This window comes from Miniopterus schreibersii (assembly GCF_964146895.1).
Source record: "Miniopterus schreibersii genome assembly, chromosome: 8".
NCBI classification, from domain to species: Eukaryota; Metazoa; Chordata; class Mammalia; order Chiroptera; family Miniopteridae; genus Miniopterus; species Miniopterus schreibersii.
Window position 1 is genome coordinate 67,943,395 of NC_138109.1, and position 17,293 is coordinate 67,960,687.

At 38.5% G+C, this 17,293-nt stretch overlaps 1 protein-coding gene across 3 annotated transcripts in view; it reads left to right on the forward strand.

Moving 5' to 3' along the window:
- The window catches only part of DTNBP1 (dystrobrevin binding protein 1), a 92,896-nt gene that overhangs the window by 66,707 nt on the left and 8,896 nt on the right, over positions 1-17,293 (forward strand). For all 3 annotated transcript variants that reach the window (XM_081144437.1, XM_081144436.1, XM_081144438.1), the window contains one exon: positions 16,427-16,582. In XM_081144437.1, coding sequence (XP_081000563.1) covers positions 16,427-16,582 — 156 coding nt within the window. The remainder of the gene's footprint in view (positions 1-16,426; positions 16,583-17,293) is intronic.

The window sequence follows — 17,293 nt, forward strand, 5'->3', positions numbered from 1 at the left end:
TTACTCCTGTCTCAAATTAGTCAACAATTTGCTGATTTCACAGTCACTTTTGAGCTTCTACTTTGTGCCTGGAACAGTGGAAGCCACTTAGTAAGAAAACAACTTATACCTGCAATCCTTCATTCTAAGAAATAGTGACATCTGAAGAGTTCATGAAAAGGACACTGTTATATCACAGTTTTGAAAACATAATGGGTCTTATTTTAGCTCAGCTTATAAATTTTTCTTTTACAACTAAATAGACTTCTTATATATGAATTGCTGTAATTTTAATTGCGTACATATAAGGAAATTCCCATAATCTGTTGCATGTGTTGAACTTTTTAGGGAATATCCTTACAAGTTTATGCTATTCTGAGTAAACTCTATACTCTTTTAATTTCTCTGGCTGCTTTCAGTTGTTGTCAACCCCAAGGAAAGGTTCACTGCATCATTTTGAAAATTTAAATTTTGGGGAGTGATTCAGAGGCTGTTTTTTTTCTTACCATTTGGGGATGATTGATTATTTTGGGGATGCTATTTTAATGCTTTACAGGTTTCTCAACCAACTTTTCCAAAGTCCTTGGGTAAGGGAATTTTTGTACTAAAATGAATCTTGTTAAGCTCAGGTGTTCTTGAACATGTACTGCACTGATTACATGGACCCACTTGACATCACTGTCCACTGCCAGTCTCTGAAAGCCAGTTTTAGCCACTTCCTATTCCCACTTTTAGCCTTGGTGATTATACATGTTTGTTCTCAGCTCATATAGTGGCATGCCAGTGTTTCCTGTCAGCCACCCTGCTGTTTCCTGAGCTATGTGCTGTTCATCTTCTGCATCGCTGCATCTTGAACATCTGGCTGGCTGTGACTGCCTTGGGCAACTGGTATTTCTCTGCTCCTGGACATTTGGTACTTACTGTGAAGTCTCCATTTTGTGATTGTTACCAGTTCATTCGTCAGACTTGTCCTCAGCACGTTATAGGCATTAAAGGCCAAGTTGAAAGTGTAGGGAAGGAAAGGCTTTCTCCTCTGCTTAGGTTTAGTGCCTAAGGCCCTGAAAATTACACTGACAAAAGACAGATGAACAGGAGAAAAAGCATACAAATTTTATTTTGGTGTTAATATTTTAATTTTCACGTGCACATGGAGGGCTTCACAGAAAATAAGTGAAGACCCAAAGCAGCAATTAGACCTGGAGACTTATATATCATTTTAACAAAGTGATAAATTGTGGAGAATTACACAAAGGAAGCAGGATGGTTGGGGCTTCTAGGGGTGGTAAATGGGGAAATAATAGAAGATAAGGGTAATTTATAAGATTTGTCATGCAGACTTAAGTTTGGTGCCTTCTGTGTTGTATTTTTGTGTGTGTTTTTTTAAATATATCTTTATTGATTTCAGAGAGAGGGAAGGAGAGGGAGAGAGAGAGAAACATCAATGATGAGAGAGTCATTGATCAAGCCCACAACCGGGCATATGCCCTGACCAGCAATCAAACCCCAATCACCTGGATCCTAGGTCGACGCTCAACCGCTGAGCCACGCCCGGCTGGGCGAGGTGCCTTCTGTGTTAATGAATCATCCCCAATGATTAAGTCATCATCCTCTTCCTGGAATGGGGGAAGGAGACCCCTTCACCAGTAGAAATTTCTATTTCCTTTACAAATGGAAATTTCTACACTGATTTTACATAGAAAAGGAAGGGCAAAGAGCTTTTCCTGCACCTGCTGTTTCTGAGTAGCCTTCTGCTAAAAATAATCCTAAAGCCAAAGTGGCTTATTTTGGAATGGCATATTCTGGTCCCCTTTAAAAGACGTAGTGTCTGTCCCCAAGGAACTTCGTGTCTGGTGGAGTGACAGAGGGTGAGAACGTGGCCCCAATGACAATGTATCTCTTACGGTGGGACCATGGAAGAAAGAGAGCCTAAAACTTCCTGTGCTTTTCAGAGGATGGCGGGCAGTTGAGCTGAGACCTGGAGGGTGCACAGAAGTTTGGTAAGTGCAGGTCTCTGAGCAAAGGGAAAGCACAAGTCAGGGCATAGGGAGACAGCTTGGTTTGTTTGGGGTACCATAGGGTTCTGGTTGTCATTCGTAACTGGGAAAGCAGTTTCTTCTTCTTTTTAATGTTTTTATTGATTTGAGAGAGAGAGGAAGGAAGAGGGAGAGAGAGACAGAAACATCAACATCGATTGGCTGCCTCCTGCATGCCCCCTACTGAGATCAAGCCTGCAACCCTGGCATGTGCCCAGAATCAAACCCGTGACTTCTTGTTGCATGGGTCAGCTCAACCACTGAGTCACACCGGCCAGGAGGGGAAGCAGTTTCTTAGGGAAACCTCCTGAATAGTGGTTTAGTTTCTAAGCTGTTCTTATAAAAATCTTCACTGCCCATAGTGTAGTTGAAAAGCCAGGAGAAAACAGGAAGAGCAAAGGATAAAAAAAAATCTGCCGACACAATTTTGAATCAGGAATAGTGCATTTCCGCTTGTCTTTCATTTTTTGGTCCCTCTTTCTGCCTGGCATTATACTTTCATGGCCAGAGTCCCTACTGAGGCCCCCACCACAGCTGCCTTATCCCTCCCCACTGCTCTTTTCTCCAAAATCCTCTGTCTTTCTACCCATTTACCCTCATATCTCTACAGCAGTTAATCTGAAAGAAGTATTAGGGAGAAAGCAAGCATAAACTAATTCCCATTAAATTCTGAATGAAAAATTTCTCAAAGGTCCCAAATACAGTGTTCTAATTGCTTAAAGGGGATATGTTAAGACATAAATCTCTTAACTGGTAAAATTTCAGGACATAGTACAAAGTGAAGGGAGAATATTCAGGCTACTCAGCATGCTGCCCCACACACGGGCATTCCCCCGCTAGTCCCTTTTTCATGCAACCCCTTTGTCTGCTTCTGAACTGGTGGATCGACTCAGGAACCATCTCCTGCCCTCCTTGCTGTCTGGACCACCAGCCTGCCTGGGAAACAGCCCATATCTCATCCCCATCTTATTAGCTGGATGTGAGAAGGGACTTGTGGTGGAAGGAGGGAGGGGATCAGGCAGCCATTCATAGTATTAATTTATTCATAAGCCATTCATTTATAAGCCTTCAACAGGTTATCATTGAAAGTGATAAACCCCATTAAAAATATTTTCTAGAAATAATGAGATTTCCAACAGATATGATCAGGTTTCAAGCATGCTGAGATTTGACTGTCACTGAACATTTTAAAGACGGCTTCCAACTTGTAGCATGAGGACATCTATAACAAGAGGCCCTTGTATCCAAAAGCATGTTGAGCTCTGTGTCTTCTGTGGTAAAGAAATATTCTTTATTGCAAATATATGCAGTATTCTGTTTTAAATGTGTGTAACTATTCTGGGATATAAACTTCAGAGTCATTTTAAAGGTGCTACTGAATTCACAATAAATTTTTGTTATATGTATTTTCTCAGTAAATTGTCAGTAAAAGTACACCCACTCTTAAACTTGAATAGGTTTAAAACCATTGTTTTGGATTGCAGTTTTAAACTACTTAATTTGAAATCACGGCAGCATAAGTAAAAAGTGCCTTTAAAGGTGACTGTTTTGAATATTATTGAGTATTCTTAAGAGATACTTAAAGTCTAAAGAAATCTAACATCTGAAATTATTTTATCAACAATGAGAATCATTATGCTAATGTGTAATCTTAAACTAAACATGATTTTGATTTCCCCGCATTCCACTGAGGGATTGTGGGGAACTGCCCGCCTAAGTAGTCGGATTCTCTCACCTCCGACAGGAATGGTTCTGGAAGTAGAAATGGGATTGGCAAACTCCCATTTTGAGCCCCTACCCAAAATGATTAAGAGAGCAATTCCTCACTTAGCTTTATTCCTTGAGCTTTAAAGGCTTTTGCATTCTATAGTGTCCTAATGGAATGCAAAAGTTCCAGGGAAATACTAAATCTAAAAACACAGAATCTTGGCTCTGAAGAGCTGAAAGAATCTTACCCTGTAAAAACTTTTCACAGAGCTTAGTGGGCAGCAAGCTGAGTATAAAATGTTGGGGGCAAAAAATGCAGCCTACTGAGGGCAGGAAAATTAGCTCAAGAGAAGAGGCCCAAAGTAGCCATGGGGGCCAGAGGGGACGAGTCTATCCACCCCACTTGTTGCCTAGACCCAGCTGTGTTTTTCTGGACTTTCGAATTTCAGATCCCTTTTAAAAAGAAGGAAAAAATTTTGTTCATATAGAAATGCTCAAATTATATACTCTCAGATGCAGTCCTTTGACACATTCTTTGGAGTCACATAAAATTGTAAGTGGTACTGTCTCCGACTGCATTTTATTTTTGATCTGACTCCTGAGAAAGCAACCAAAGCTTATTTATTTCCCCATTCTGATAGAGTAATCTCAGGGGATTGCTGTCAAATTAGTTCACATTTGTCAGATGATTGCTGTTCCTGAATAAGCTACAGAAATATAAAAATTTAATAATTCATGAAAATGTAAACTTTGTACTGATGTTTTTCTCATGATTTAAAAATGCCTGTACTATATGGGCTTCAACACCAGGTCCAATCACTGCCAGTTTGGGTTTTTTTAATATACATTGCCTCATTTTTAGATTTTAGATCTTATTACCTTTCTCTCCCCTCCCCCCCAACTCTAGAAATGCGTATGAATTTAGTTTTTGGAGGCATCTCCAGAGTCTTTTATAAAATAGGAGCCGGTCTAGGTCACTGTTACAGATATGAGAGATATCTCATATCTTTGCCTTACTGAGAAGATTCCATTGACACCACTCTTGTACCGAATTCCAAATGTTAGGAGCAAGGGGAAACTTTTGGTTTTTGTGTCGTTAAGTTTTCTACTGACAGAAAAAGTCCTTCCTTCCTTCCAAATGTTAGATATTGGAGGAACTTGTTTTCTTAAGTTTTAGAATTTAGGAATAAAAAATACTGATATGAAATCTGGGGGTGATTCATCTTAACTCATGAACAGATTGTTTAGCAGCCATGAATCCATAGCAAGTTGAGCTTTTCTAAAAATTTTTAAATATATGATTATTTGTGTTGCATAACAAGCATGCTAGGTTTTCAAGGTTGGGAAGTTTCTGGTTAATTCAAACCTTTTATCTATTGATATTTACCATTTAGTTTGTCAATATTACCAATTTTCAAAGCAGTAGAATGTTTTATAAAAGTTTCTAATCAGAGAGGTTTTAAAATCTGTTAATGCCTTAGGTTATTGTGATTAAGTACTTAAACTGATGAAGCTAAAAATTTTTTACTAATAAAAATTTCTAGTTATAAAAATTCCAATGAATCCTAGATTTTACTGTAGTATTGCTACATTAAAGTAGTAGTATTTTAAATTGTGAACAAATAGGCTATGAGGAATTATAGACACATAGTAAGCATGCTTATTAAATGTATTGAATAAGTTAAATGCATGAATGATACCACATAAGAATAAATAAATATATTCATACACTGAATATTTTTAAGTAAGGAATTATTTAAGTTTATAACATCACTAAAAACAGGTAAGTATTGAAGATGTCAAAATACATTTATGGTTATTGGAGAATATTTTGTGTGTTTTTGGAATCTTACGCGTATTTGAATTTTAATTCTAAAGATATATGATAACATTACAAAAAGGTTATGCCATTGAGGGCAAGTGACCACCCACAGTCTCACTGTATGAATGGAACTACTTCTTCAGGAGTGCTTACTGGTTCTTCACATGATGAGTTACACATATTTGCCTTTTTATTATTCTTTCACTTACCATCTTATAAATAACTTGGTCGTATTTATTGATGGCTACATGATGGTTCATTAAGTGGATGTGTCACTTAATGCAGAAATGAGCTGCTTTATGTAGCTAGCTTTTCTCTTGAATTTTGTAATTTGTGTACATCTTCAGAAGAGGTAGCATTAGGTGGAGAGTATATGGATTTTTAATGGGTTTTGGTAAATGATACCAAATTGCTTTCAAAGGGTCTTTTAACAATCTACACAATCTCTAATAAAGGTATCTCACCTTACACTTTTTTTTAAATACGTCACCACAATCATTTTTTTTTTTTTTTTAATATATCTTTATTGATTTCAGAGAGAGGAAGGGAGAGGGAGAGAGAGAGAGAAACATCAGTGATGAGGGAGTCATTGATCGGCTGCCTCCTGCACGCCCCCGACTGGGGATCGAGCCCACAACCCGGGCATGTGCCCTGACCGGGAATCAAATAGAGATCTGGATACTAGGTCGACGCTCAACAGCTGAGCCATGCCCAGCCAGGCTCACCTTACTCTTATATATTGGCCAATATCTAAGTGGCCAGAAATGTTACTTCATTTTTTGATAACATATAGAGCTGAACATTTTTTCTCTTCTGTGAATTATCTGTGTGTATTTTTTCTATAGAAAGGGTTTTATTGGGACCTTAATTTTTTCCAACAGTTTGCTTCATTTTTTACTATGGTAAAAATAATGGTCTTTTGCCACTTGTGGTAACAGTAACGTTTTTTTCCCTTCAATCTATCATTTCCCATTCTATTGTATTTTTTTAAACATGCAAGAGTACTTAGTGTTTGTGTTACCAAGATCTCTTGATCTTTGATAATCTTTTCAATAGTGTGGAAGACCCCTCTATTGATAACTTGAAAGATTTAATTTGTTGTTTTTTTTAAATTGTTCATATTTTATTTTTGATGTTCAATTATTTGATTCATCTGGTATGCCTTTAAATTGATTTTGTAATTGGCCAACTAGTTTTTACAATACTAGTTATTACAAATTATTTTACTTATTTGTTCTGATATTTCCTTTTGGTTAAATATATGATTGAGTCTGTTTGGGGGATAGTCCATCTCTTCTTGTTTTCCATGATCTTTTCATTATTGTTTTAGCAAGTGTTTTAATATCTGGTAAGGCTAGGCTAGCCGTTCTTCTACCTTTTAAAAAGATATATGATCGAAGTTGTGATATCAGAATTAGTAGTGTTATATCCTTTGCCATACCCATGATCCTTGAAAAACTGAAAAGAATTTAAATTTTTCCCATCAGATTTTTATATTTAACAATTTCAATTATTTTGTTAATTTCTGTAGTATGTATAATTTTGATTCAAATTTTTCATTTCATTGACATTTCAGAATGTGTTAGCATATATTTGGGCAAAGTTTTCATCAATCCTCTTAGGGTCCCTGACTGTGTCTGAAAATTAAACTGACAAAAACAGGTTAACAGGACAAAAACATGCAAATTTATGTAATATAAATTTATTTCACACGGGACCTTCATAAGGAAATGAAGACCTGAGTGTATTGTTGCGTGGGGTTGAGTGGGGCACGCACAGTGGTGGATATGACAGGAGAAGGAGGGCGAGGCGAGTGCAGAAACCTGGGGAGACCCCACGAGGCCCAGTGCGCAGATTCTTCTGAGTCCCTCTGTCTTGACAAGGATGCTCCTCTCATCCAGGTATGGGGAGGGCACCTCTCACATGAGGGTCCTATGCCCTGTTTCAGGGGAGAAAGGAGGGATGGAGGAGTGACCTTGCTTCTGCCATTTTCTCAGACTCCTTCAGCTTAAAATATTCAGTATGCCAAGGGACCATATTTGGGGGTAGCGTGTCCTGAACCCCATCATTTGTCACATATTTTAACATCTCTTCTGCATCTGTGTGGGCATACCCTCTCTCATATCTCACTTTGGGTATGTTTACTTTTTTCTCTTCTCTTAGTTTTAATTTGCCAGAGTTTTGTCTATTAGTTTTAAATACAGATATAATTTTATATTGCTTACATGAATGTCTACCTGAAAATGATCAGAAGACCTTTTTATATTGTCTCTGAAAGTGGAGAGGATGAGAACATATCATTGGTTAGATCTAGGGTTCGGGACAAAGAATAGATCTGATCACCTCATTTTTGTCTCCTGCTATACAAAGCCACGAAGCCATTGAGCAGGGACTTAAGGGGTCCTACAGAATGTGATAGAGTTGCTCTGGAGGGAACCCACCCTAGGGTGCTTGTCTCTTATCTGTAAAGATTACCATAGGCCATGCTTGTTTGTGATTATGCATTTTGGTTATTGCTGGAGATTTTCCTTTTTGGATGCTTTCATAAATGTTTTTAAAAGAGTTAAGGAGAAGACATTTCTGTCATTTCCATGAATTGTGCCAGCTTCCCCATCTTATGTTTCTCTCTTTTTTCATTCTGTAAATATTTGTGCAAAGTAAAAATTTGAGTGAATTGGGTGCACAGATATAGTTCACCTCAACAGTGGTTCTTAAAGTCTGGTCCTTGGACCCCACAGTATCAGCATCACCTGAGAATTGATTAGAAATGCAAATTCTCTGGCCTGTTACTGAATCAGAAACTCTGGGCTTGGGGCCCAGCAGTCTGTGTTCATCCACCCTTGAGGTGATTTTTATGCCACTGAAAGTTGAGAGCCACTGGCCTACTTTCTTTATAACCACTTTGAATGAATTCTTTAATAGCAGGTTTATACTGATTTTCCGGAGTCTCATGCAGTAATAAAAAAACATCTTTGGAGTTTGAAAGGATTCCTGTAGAAATCTAACCCTCTTCCCTTCTCCCCCTCCCAAATAATTGTTATTGAGTAGGCCAGTACTCTAAGTAAAATTCAGGGAAGGTTCAGATGTGACTTAAAAATTTTACGGAATTGGCTATTGTCTAAACATCCATGCCACAGAGCTTCTAGCCTGGAATTTTTTAGTCCTACAAGAAAAAAATGGAAACCACCCATAGAATGGGATAACATGAAATATGCTTTGTATTTTATACAGCATTTTTATATATTATTTCTGGAAAAAGTACCTTTTGTCAACATATCACAGAATTGCACTTTCAGATGGAGTTGAACCACTCCATGACCTGACTCATCCTATCCGTTTAGTTATCTGTTGATCCCTGGAGGAAGGTACAGCAGTCTCGTGCTACCTGAACTCCTTTCAGGACACTAAGCTCTATTCTCAACCTCCCACCTTTAGCCTTGAGCAGGTTCATAGATCATGAAGCCTCTGACCACAGATTGAGTGCATTTCTCACTTATCCTTTAATCTTAAGCTTTTTGGTTCTAATCATTCTTTAAGCAATAAAATGATCAGGAAAATGGATACAAAAATACCTTCAGGTTTTTGTTAATAGTTACATTTAATTTTTTTTGAAATATCACTGTCTAATTCAAAAGGCCCTAAATTCCTTAAGGCTAATCTGATTTTCATATGACTTCACCAAAAAGATTTGGGATTACCTCTTCCTACCCTAATGAAAAGTTAATAAAATAGAAATGTAGTATTTAAGAACTGGAAGTGATCTTCTTATGGATATCATCCAACCCCTCCTCCTCCCTTTAATTGATGGACAGTCTGAGGCATGGAGAGTGAATGGTGTGGCTCAGGCATCTGCAGCTACACCAGGTCATCTGGGCTGCCTTTCCCCTCCCAGAAAAGATAAGGTACAGCTGAGCATTTCTGTCTTATTTTTTCAGCAAACTTTGTACACAGTGTGTTTCTGCAATATCAATTTTGCTAAATATTCTGGATAGTTGTCATTTCCTTCAGGGTAATTGATGGAAATTTTTAAAGTGTTCCAGAAGTTTAAATACTAGAATAGTGTTTGTTTCCTGTGACGTCGGCTTAGGAAACAGCTGTTCAGTAGCTGCTCAGAAGGACTGAACTTGATGTCTCCTGAGGAGTTGCCATGAGTTCTTTTTTGTCTAAAAGTTATTTATTCTGACTGTCTGCAAAACCTGCCATTATTCTAAACCACCCATTTAGGTAAGGACCATCCTTTCTTAGTTGCATGTCAAAGAAATAAAATAAGTACCATTTTGTTCTTGATAAATGTTGTGTAAGGAGTATGTATGTGTATGTGCGTGTATATATTAGAGGGAGAGTGAAGAAAAGTTCTGTAAAAAGTCATTTTACATTCTTTTTAAAAAATGTGTTAATTTTAGCATGCTCAGGAGAATTAATTTCCTTTTTTTTAAAGTTTATTTTATTTTTAAAAAATATATCTGTTGATTTCAGAGAGAGGAAGGGAGAGGGAGAGAGATAGATAGAAACATCAATGATGAGAGAGTCCTTGATCGAGCCTGCAACCCGGGCATGTGCCCTGACCGGGAATCGAACCCTGATCGCCTGGATCCTAGGTCGACGCTTAACCGCTGAGCCACGCCCAGCTGTGCAGGAGAATTAATTTTCTAAATACCAATTCTGAGGAATAAGAGCTCTATAATACTCCAGAGAATACTCATAGAAATAATACATGGTATAGAATAATTTTAGGTCTGTCTTAGAAACTAATTATTCATGAAAGCTAAACAGAAAGCTTTTAAAAACTGTAGAAACATAGGGCACAGATGTTGATATTTTAAAAATCCTTGTGTAGCCCGGCCGAGCATGGCTCAGCGGTTGAGCATCGACCTAGGATCCAGGTGATCGGGGTTCAATTCCCAGTCAGGGCACATGTCCAGGTTGTGGGCTCGATCAATGACTCTCTCATCATTGGTGTTTCTATCGCTCGCTCTCTCTCCTTTCCTCTCTCTGAAATCAATAAAGATATATTTTTTAAAAATCCATGTATAAAAACTCCAATTCTAGAAAAATATTTTAATATGTGTTTTTGGTCCAATCTGAGATAGTTTGTACTCATTTTTTAAGGTGGGGGCAGGAGGTTGGGGAGACTTAAAAAATGGTTGAGTTTGTCTTATTTTGAAAACTAAGGTAGAAACACAACATAGCTGTTAAGAGTAAAAGTACAGAATTAGTGGGTTTTAAAACTGGGAGGAAATCTTCTTATATATTCTGTCATTGTCTAACAAGTCCTCAGTTCCTGAATAGAATTTTTTAAAATTAAATGTTTTACTACGTCCAAATGCAAAGAAAGTAAAGTTAGAAGAAGAAAAAGAAATATCTCAAGGAACTGAAAGTACCTTTAGAAAAGAAGCAAGTATTAAAATGTTTAAGAGGAAGTTGAAACTTGTTTCTAACAGACACATACTCTGGGGAAAAGAAGCAGCGCAGGAAACGGATCCCCTGCATTACAGTTAGTAGGTCTCACCTCCCAAACACACAAGTGCATGTGCATGTGCATGTGTGACTGGTGAAGTCTGACTAAGCTCTGTGGAGTGCACCAGTGTCGGTTGTTTGGATTTTGATGTTGTACCATCCTGGTGTAAGATGTTAGCACTGGGGAAGTTCAGGGTGGATGCACAGGACTACACTGTACTTTTCTTGACAACATCCTGTGAACCTACAACTGTTTTAAAGAAAAAAGTTGAACACAACAATTCTTCCAGAAAAAAAAAAAAAAAAAAAGATTGAATATAGTAATTTCATCTAGTTCAAGGAAAAAAGAAAACCTGTACACCCAGATGTTAGTTGTGGTTATCTATTTTTGGTGATTTCAGAGGATTTTTTAAAATTCTGTCACTCTGACAGATTTTAGTATTGTCTTTTAGAGGTCCTGTAGTTTGACAGCCTGTTGGCAGTTAAATTTTTATCAAAAACAGTTTGGAAAGTATTTTTTTACTATTTGTATTTAGAAATTTGTTTAGAAATTTATAAAGATTTCACATTTCTGCCTTGATCATGTCATATGTATTTTAGTATCACAAAATTCATACTCTCCAACAATATTAAAACATCTGAACTGTAAATATTTAAATTAGTTTTTAAATTTATTCTTAGTCTGTTATTTATCTTGAATAAAAAATTCTCTTAATCTTTAATGTTATGTAAAGATTACCAGAATTTTTCTAAACTCATATTTAAATTTTATTGTTTCTCTTTTAACAATTGAAGAGATTCTCTCTTTTACCAGAGAGTTTCCCTGGTTTTCCTCACATCACCCATTTCCTTCCTCCCAGCAGCTGGGGGGGGAGGGGGGTGCTATTTTCAGTCCTAACACCTCACTGTCTTTTAATACTTAGAAGCGGTGTTAAAGGCTTAGTTGTGGAATAGGTTGAAATGGTTCCTAAAATGAGCTTGATGGGTTTTAAAAAATATTTCATATATCTTGTGGAACCCTTATGCTCCATTAAAACATATAATTGAAAATTGATTATACCATCTTCATTGGTAATGGGATTTTTTTGTTGTTTTGAGTAATTTATCCATTTGAAATTGGTAGTGGTGGCTAAAGTGGAAGTTGCAGTCAGATAAAACTTGAGCAATGATCTGGAATTGAAATAAAAGAGAAACAGACCTGGGCTGATAATAGAGTTAAATGATTACTCCTGATTCCTGGTAGAAAAACTACAGTTCTTTTGTGGCTTTTTCTTTTTCATTTGAAGGCTATGTTTTGAAGTTTTATAAATCATCATATTTGTCTTGCTTTGACTAATATAATAAATGGCATCTTAAATACAAACAAGGCATCATTTTTCCATGTAGAAAATGCTCCAGACTTTATATTTCCCATACTCATTCTAAATTCACATGCTACTAAACCTCTAGATTTGAAATATTTCCTCAGATGTCCTTCTGTCATTTCACTATTCCCAAATGTGGTTGTTTCTCGGTGAAAACTGGGCTGGTGACTCCAGGACAAACAGCAGAAATAGAACGTCCTCACACAGGCATGTAGTTGAGGGCAAATCTTCTCAGGGGCTGAGCAGGACAGTTAATCAAGTGTGTGCCGTGTGGTTTTTCATCAGTGGCCTGAGTGCAGAGCTGGTGTAGTGTAACTGTACTCACTTTTCAGAGTCTATCTTGGTAGTAGCTGAGATGTAAAAGGGGCTCTGAAACAGTGTGAGCCGGTATAGGGCAGTTGGAAAAATTTCAAACAAGTGTGTAACATGTTTTAAAACTTAAAACAATTATTTCTTTTTAAAAAACTCATTTTAAGTTTCCTAATCCAAACTTCCCCTTTTGTGAGGGGTGAGACATGATTAGATTTCATTCCAATACAGAAGACCTAAGATAAAAGACTGTAGGACTTACAGTTGAGAAACATGAGAGAACTGAACTTCTGAAGCAGAGCCTTGAGAAGAGTGCATTTCCAAGTTAAATAACTATATCTCTGTGTCTATAGAAAAGCTTAATTCAGTTCAAACATGTTCTTTCATGAAAACCCCTTCGATGATTTCTGCATTGTTCTTTGTTTTGGAGCTACTTATTCTGGAATTAGTTTTTAAAAGGTTAATTGACCTTTGTGTGGAGTGTTTGAAGCATACTTAATCTACTTTAGGGTTGACCATTCTGGTGCACTCTGCAGTCTTGAAGCCGTGGGTTGGGCTGATGGCTGAAGTGAGACAAAGGAAAAGCCATCTTCTTCAGTTCTCTTTTTCTGCTCTCAGGAGCATACTCTGAATTCTTGCAGATTTATTAAGGGCACCGAGAAGTGACTAGCTCTGAAATATCTGAGTGGGGCTGAGTTAGGACAACTCTCAGTGTTGTACCCCTCCTGGTTCGTGGTAACGTGTCACATCATTTCCTTTTCAAGAATCTGATGTTTTAAATAATGCTGGTATTAATATTAGCTGTCAGCTATTGGTCAGTGCTGTGTGTCTGGAGATTCACGTTACCCCATGTAATCCTGCCAACAACCCTATGAAATTGGTCTTTTTACCTTTCTTGTACAGAGGAGGAAGTTGAGACAGAGAGATTAAGTTAGTGATTGCTTAGCTTGGGTTTCCCTGGAAGCAGAGCCTGAGATGAGGATTTTGCTACAGGAAGTTTGGGAGGTAATCCCAGGAAGCCAGGAGTGAGAGCAGAGAGAGTGAGCAAAGGAGGAAAAGTCAATTAAGGGATGGATTATTCACATTGCTGCCATAGCTGAGGGTCTGCAGCTCCACCAGGATCTCTGAGAAGTGTTCAGAATGCCTCCTAGAATTGTCCATCCAAAGGATGGGAGACGGGGGCTTTGGTACACTGACTTCTGTCACCCATTGGGTGAAAGCTGCCTTCATACCCCAGAACTACTGGGCTATACTGGCTTATTGGTTCCAGGATTCACAGAATACTCTGACCAGAAAATCATAGGGATGCACAGGCATAGCCTTGAGGTGGGGCCTTGTGGGCATAGATAGGAAAGAGACCCCAAAGAGCTGCCTTTCAGAGTCATTTGGTCAGTCCCTGCTAAGGCAACTGCAGGAGGGACTCGAAATTCAATAAATCTAGCAGCTTTTTTCATAACTAATTTTTAAGCTGATAATTTTGTATGGCCCCAGAATGATGTTATAAATATCCAAATGGCCCTTGGCAGAAAAAGGTTCCCTACCCTTGCTGTAAGCAAAAATGTGAGATGGGTGTGTAAGTTAGGGTGATGTGGAAATACAGAATCCACATAACAATTGTGATAGTATGAACAGAGTGCACATCATCAATATTTACGTAGAATGATATGTACTCAGGAAGATTTACTTTCCTGTTTGTGTTGCTTTGATTTGGTTAATATTAATTTGTATTTCTTGCATGTATATAGATTAGAAGAATGTCCAGAATATTCTAAGTATTGGAGACTATAACCAGTTTGGAATAAAAATAGACTCCATTAGAGAGTTTTTAAGATATGTGATACCTACAGGATTATATAGAACTCAGGAGTTGTGAAATGTGGTGTTGGGTGTTTGTGGGGGTAGGGGAATGACTAAGGCAGATCAGTCACATTGTTGATTGTATGTACTGCTATGGTGGTTTTTTTGTTGTTCAAAAAATCTCTTGAGCCCTGGACGGTGTGACTCAGTGGTTAGAGTGTCGTCCTGTGGAACAAAGGGGCATGGGTTCGATTTCCAGTCAAGGGCACAAACCTGGATTTCCTTCTATCTCGTGCTGACTGATACTCCTTTGTTTACATACACACCTTCATTATCTGTTCATCCAGTGACAGACACTGAGGCTCTTTCTGTGTCTTGGCTGTTGTGAATAGCCGCAGTAAACATGAGAGTGTAGGTATCTTTTTGAGATCTTGTTTTCATTTCCTTTGGCTAAACACCCAGAAGTTAGATGGCTGGATCATACAGTAGATGTATTTTTAATTTTTTAAGGACACTTCATATTGTTTTCCATAGTGGCTGTACCAGTTTACAGTACCACCAAGAATGTACGATGCCTTTTTCTCCACACCCTTGCCAACGGATTTCTTGTGTTTTTTGATAAGAGCCATTCCAACAGGTGTAAGGCAGATACTTTATTATGGTTTTGATTTGCATTTCCCTGATTAGTGATGGTGAGCACATTTTCATGTACCTCTTGGCCACTTCTATGTCTTCTTTAGAAAAATGTCTATTCAGATCCTCTGTGCATTTTTTAATCAGATTTTGTTTTGGGGTTGATGTTTGGAATTGAATGAATTCTAATATCCCGAAGTTGTTGACACTCCCCAGAAATGACCCTTAGGGAACAGTGCCCTTGGTGAGATTGTTTCAGTGCTTTGGGCCCTGTGTTTATCCCAGGACAGTAAGATAGCTGAAACTTTGTTCTCCTGCCAGACTCAACTAAGCATGGTGTCTGCCACAGGGTAGGTGTTGCAAAATATTTGTTTAAGGTAAATAACTCAAGTTGTTCTTTTTTAAATTCTTCAGCCAGTCATATTTGGGCAGGGACTGGAATTCATATACACAGCTTATTAAGAGTATCCCATATTCCTGCATAATAGATCACTACAAATTTAACAGCTTAAAACAACACAAATTAGCTACGTCTGTAGGTCAGAAGTCACGGCCTGGTGTAACAGCGAGGTTCTCTGCTTGGTCTCCCAGGCTGAGATCAGGGTGTCAGCCAGGCTGAGGTCTCTGTTTTCTTACATCCTCAGCTTTGCCTTGAAGGATCACTGCTCATTCTAATTATAAAGTTCTTTCACGTTATTTCATTTAAGCTTCACATTAATATTGGGTTAATATTTCTGTCCCAAATTTTCAGATGAGTAATGTAAGGCTCAGAAAGGTTGACTGACTTAGCCAGGTTGCACAGTTAATAAACAGCAAAGCCAAGACCAGACACTTTTCTTCTAGACCACAGTGGCTACATTGTTGTTAAGAAACATTTATTGACTCCTTACTATGTGCAGGGCTCTGAGCTGGGTGATATTAAAATGAATAACATATGGTCACAGTCCTCCAGGAAGTTCAAGTCTTTACCTATTGTACTGTAATGCATAGTTTGATCACAGTGTTATGGAATCCTCAGGGCGGAGCAGCAAATTCTATTTGAGTTAAGGGGTTAACTGAGAAGTCAGTCTTGAAAGACGGACATCTCTTCTGGGAAGAGTGGGAGATGTGGGTGGGAAAGTCATTCCAGGCAGAGGGAACAGCATGAGCAAAGGTAGCAGGAACAAGTGCAGCCAGTTGGGGGAGAGGAGGTGGCTGTATTGCAGTCAGATTACCCTTTAAACTTTGACACTATCAGCTTAGAGGGTAGCTATGAGTAGATATTTAATACCCATTTCCTCTCTCAGTTTCTTTTCAACCCTGACCCAAATTATTCTGTTCCTTAGCTGAACTGGATGCCGAGCACACCCAGAAGGTCCTGGAAATGGAGCACACCCAGCAAATGAAGCTGAAGGAGCGGCAGAAGTTTTTTGAGGAAGCCTTCCAGCAGGACATGGAGCAGTACCTTTCCACAGGCTACCTGCAGATATCAGAGAGGCGAGGCAAGTGGTGGGGTGGGGTGTGGGGGCTGGCAGCAGGAGTGGGCTTCTTGGGTGTGTGGAAATGATGTCATGCTGCATCCCCGAGTGGGGAGTGGGAATAAAGTCCCCCCAAATCAGAGTGGACTCATTATATTTGTCTTGCCATTGTTTTTGCCTCTTTCTATAATTCTGGGCTTTAGTTGAAGATATTTAGAAAAAATATCAAATATGTTAGGGGGAAAAAAGACAAAAGAAACATTACCCATAATTCTACAGCACAGAATAATACCTAGTACTATTTTAGAGTGGTTCTTTCCAGACTGTGTATGTGAGAGAATCCATTTATATAATTGGGACCAAACTATATCTGGCTTTTTATCTACCTATTATTATTACTAAGTGGGATCTTTCCCCTGATATCATTAAAAGTTTTTTGAAAGGTATCTTCATTGTCAGGGTTCCTAGTTGAACCTCTGTAACTGTGCTGTGATGAACATCTAGATACATGAATATTAGGCTGCATCTCAGAGCTCCTGAGAGCAAACTGAATAGTGGAGAAGGCAGGCCCCTTCATCAGCCTCTCCTTCCCAAGACCTGACTGCCTTGGAGGAACAGTCAGGGTGGCAGGGGCAGCAGGAAGCATTGGGCAGCTTACCTTTTCCTCTCAGTCGGTGCTGAGGGGGCAGGAGCAGCCTCGCAGTCACAAATAGTGTGAAGAGGTGCCCACAGCGT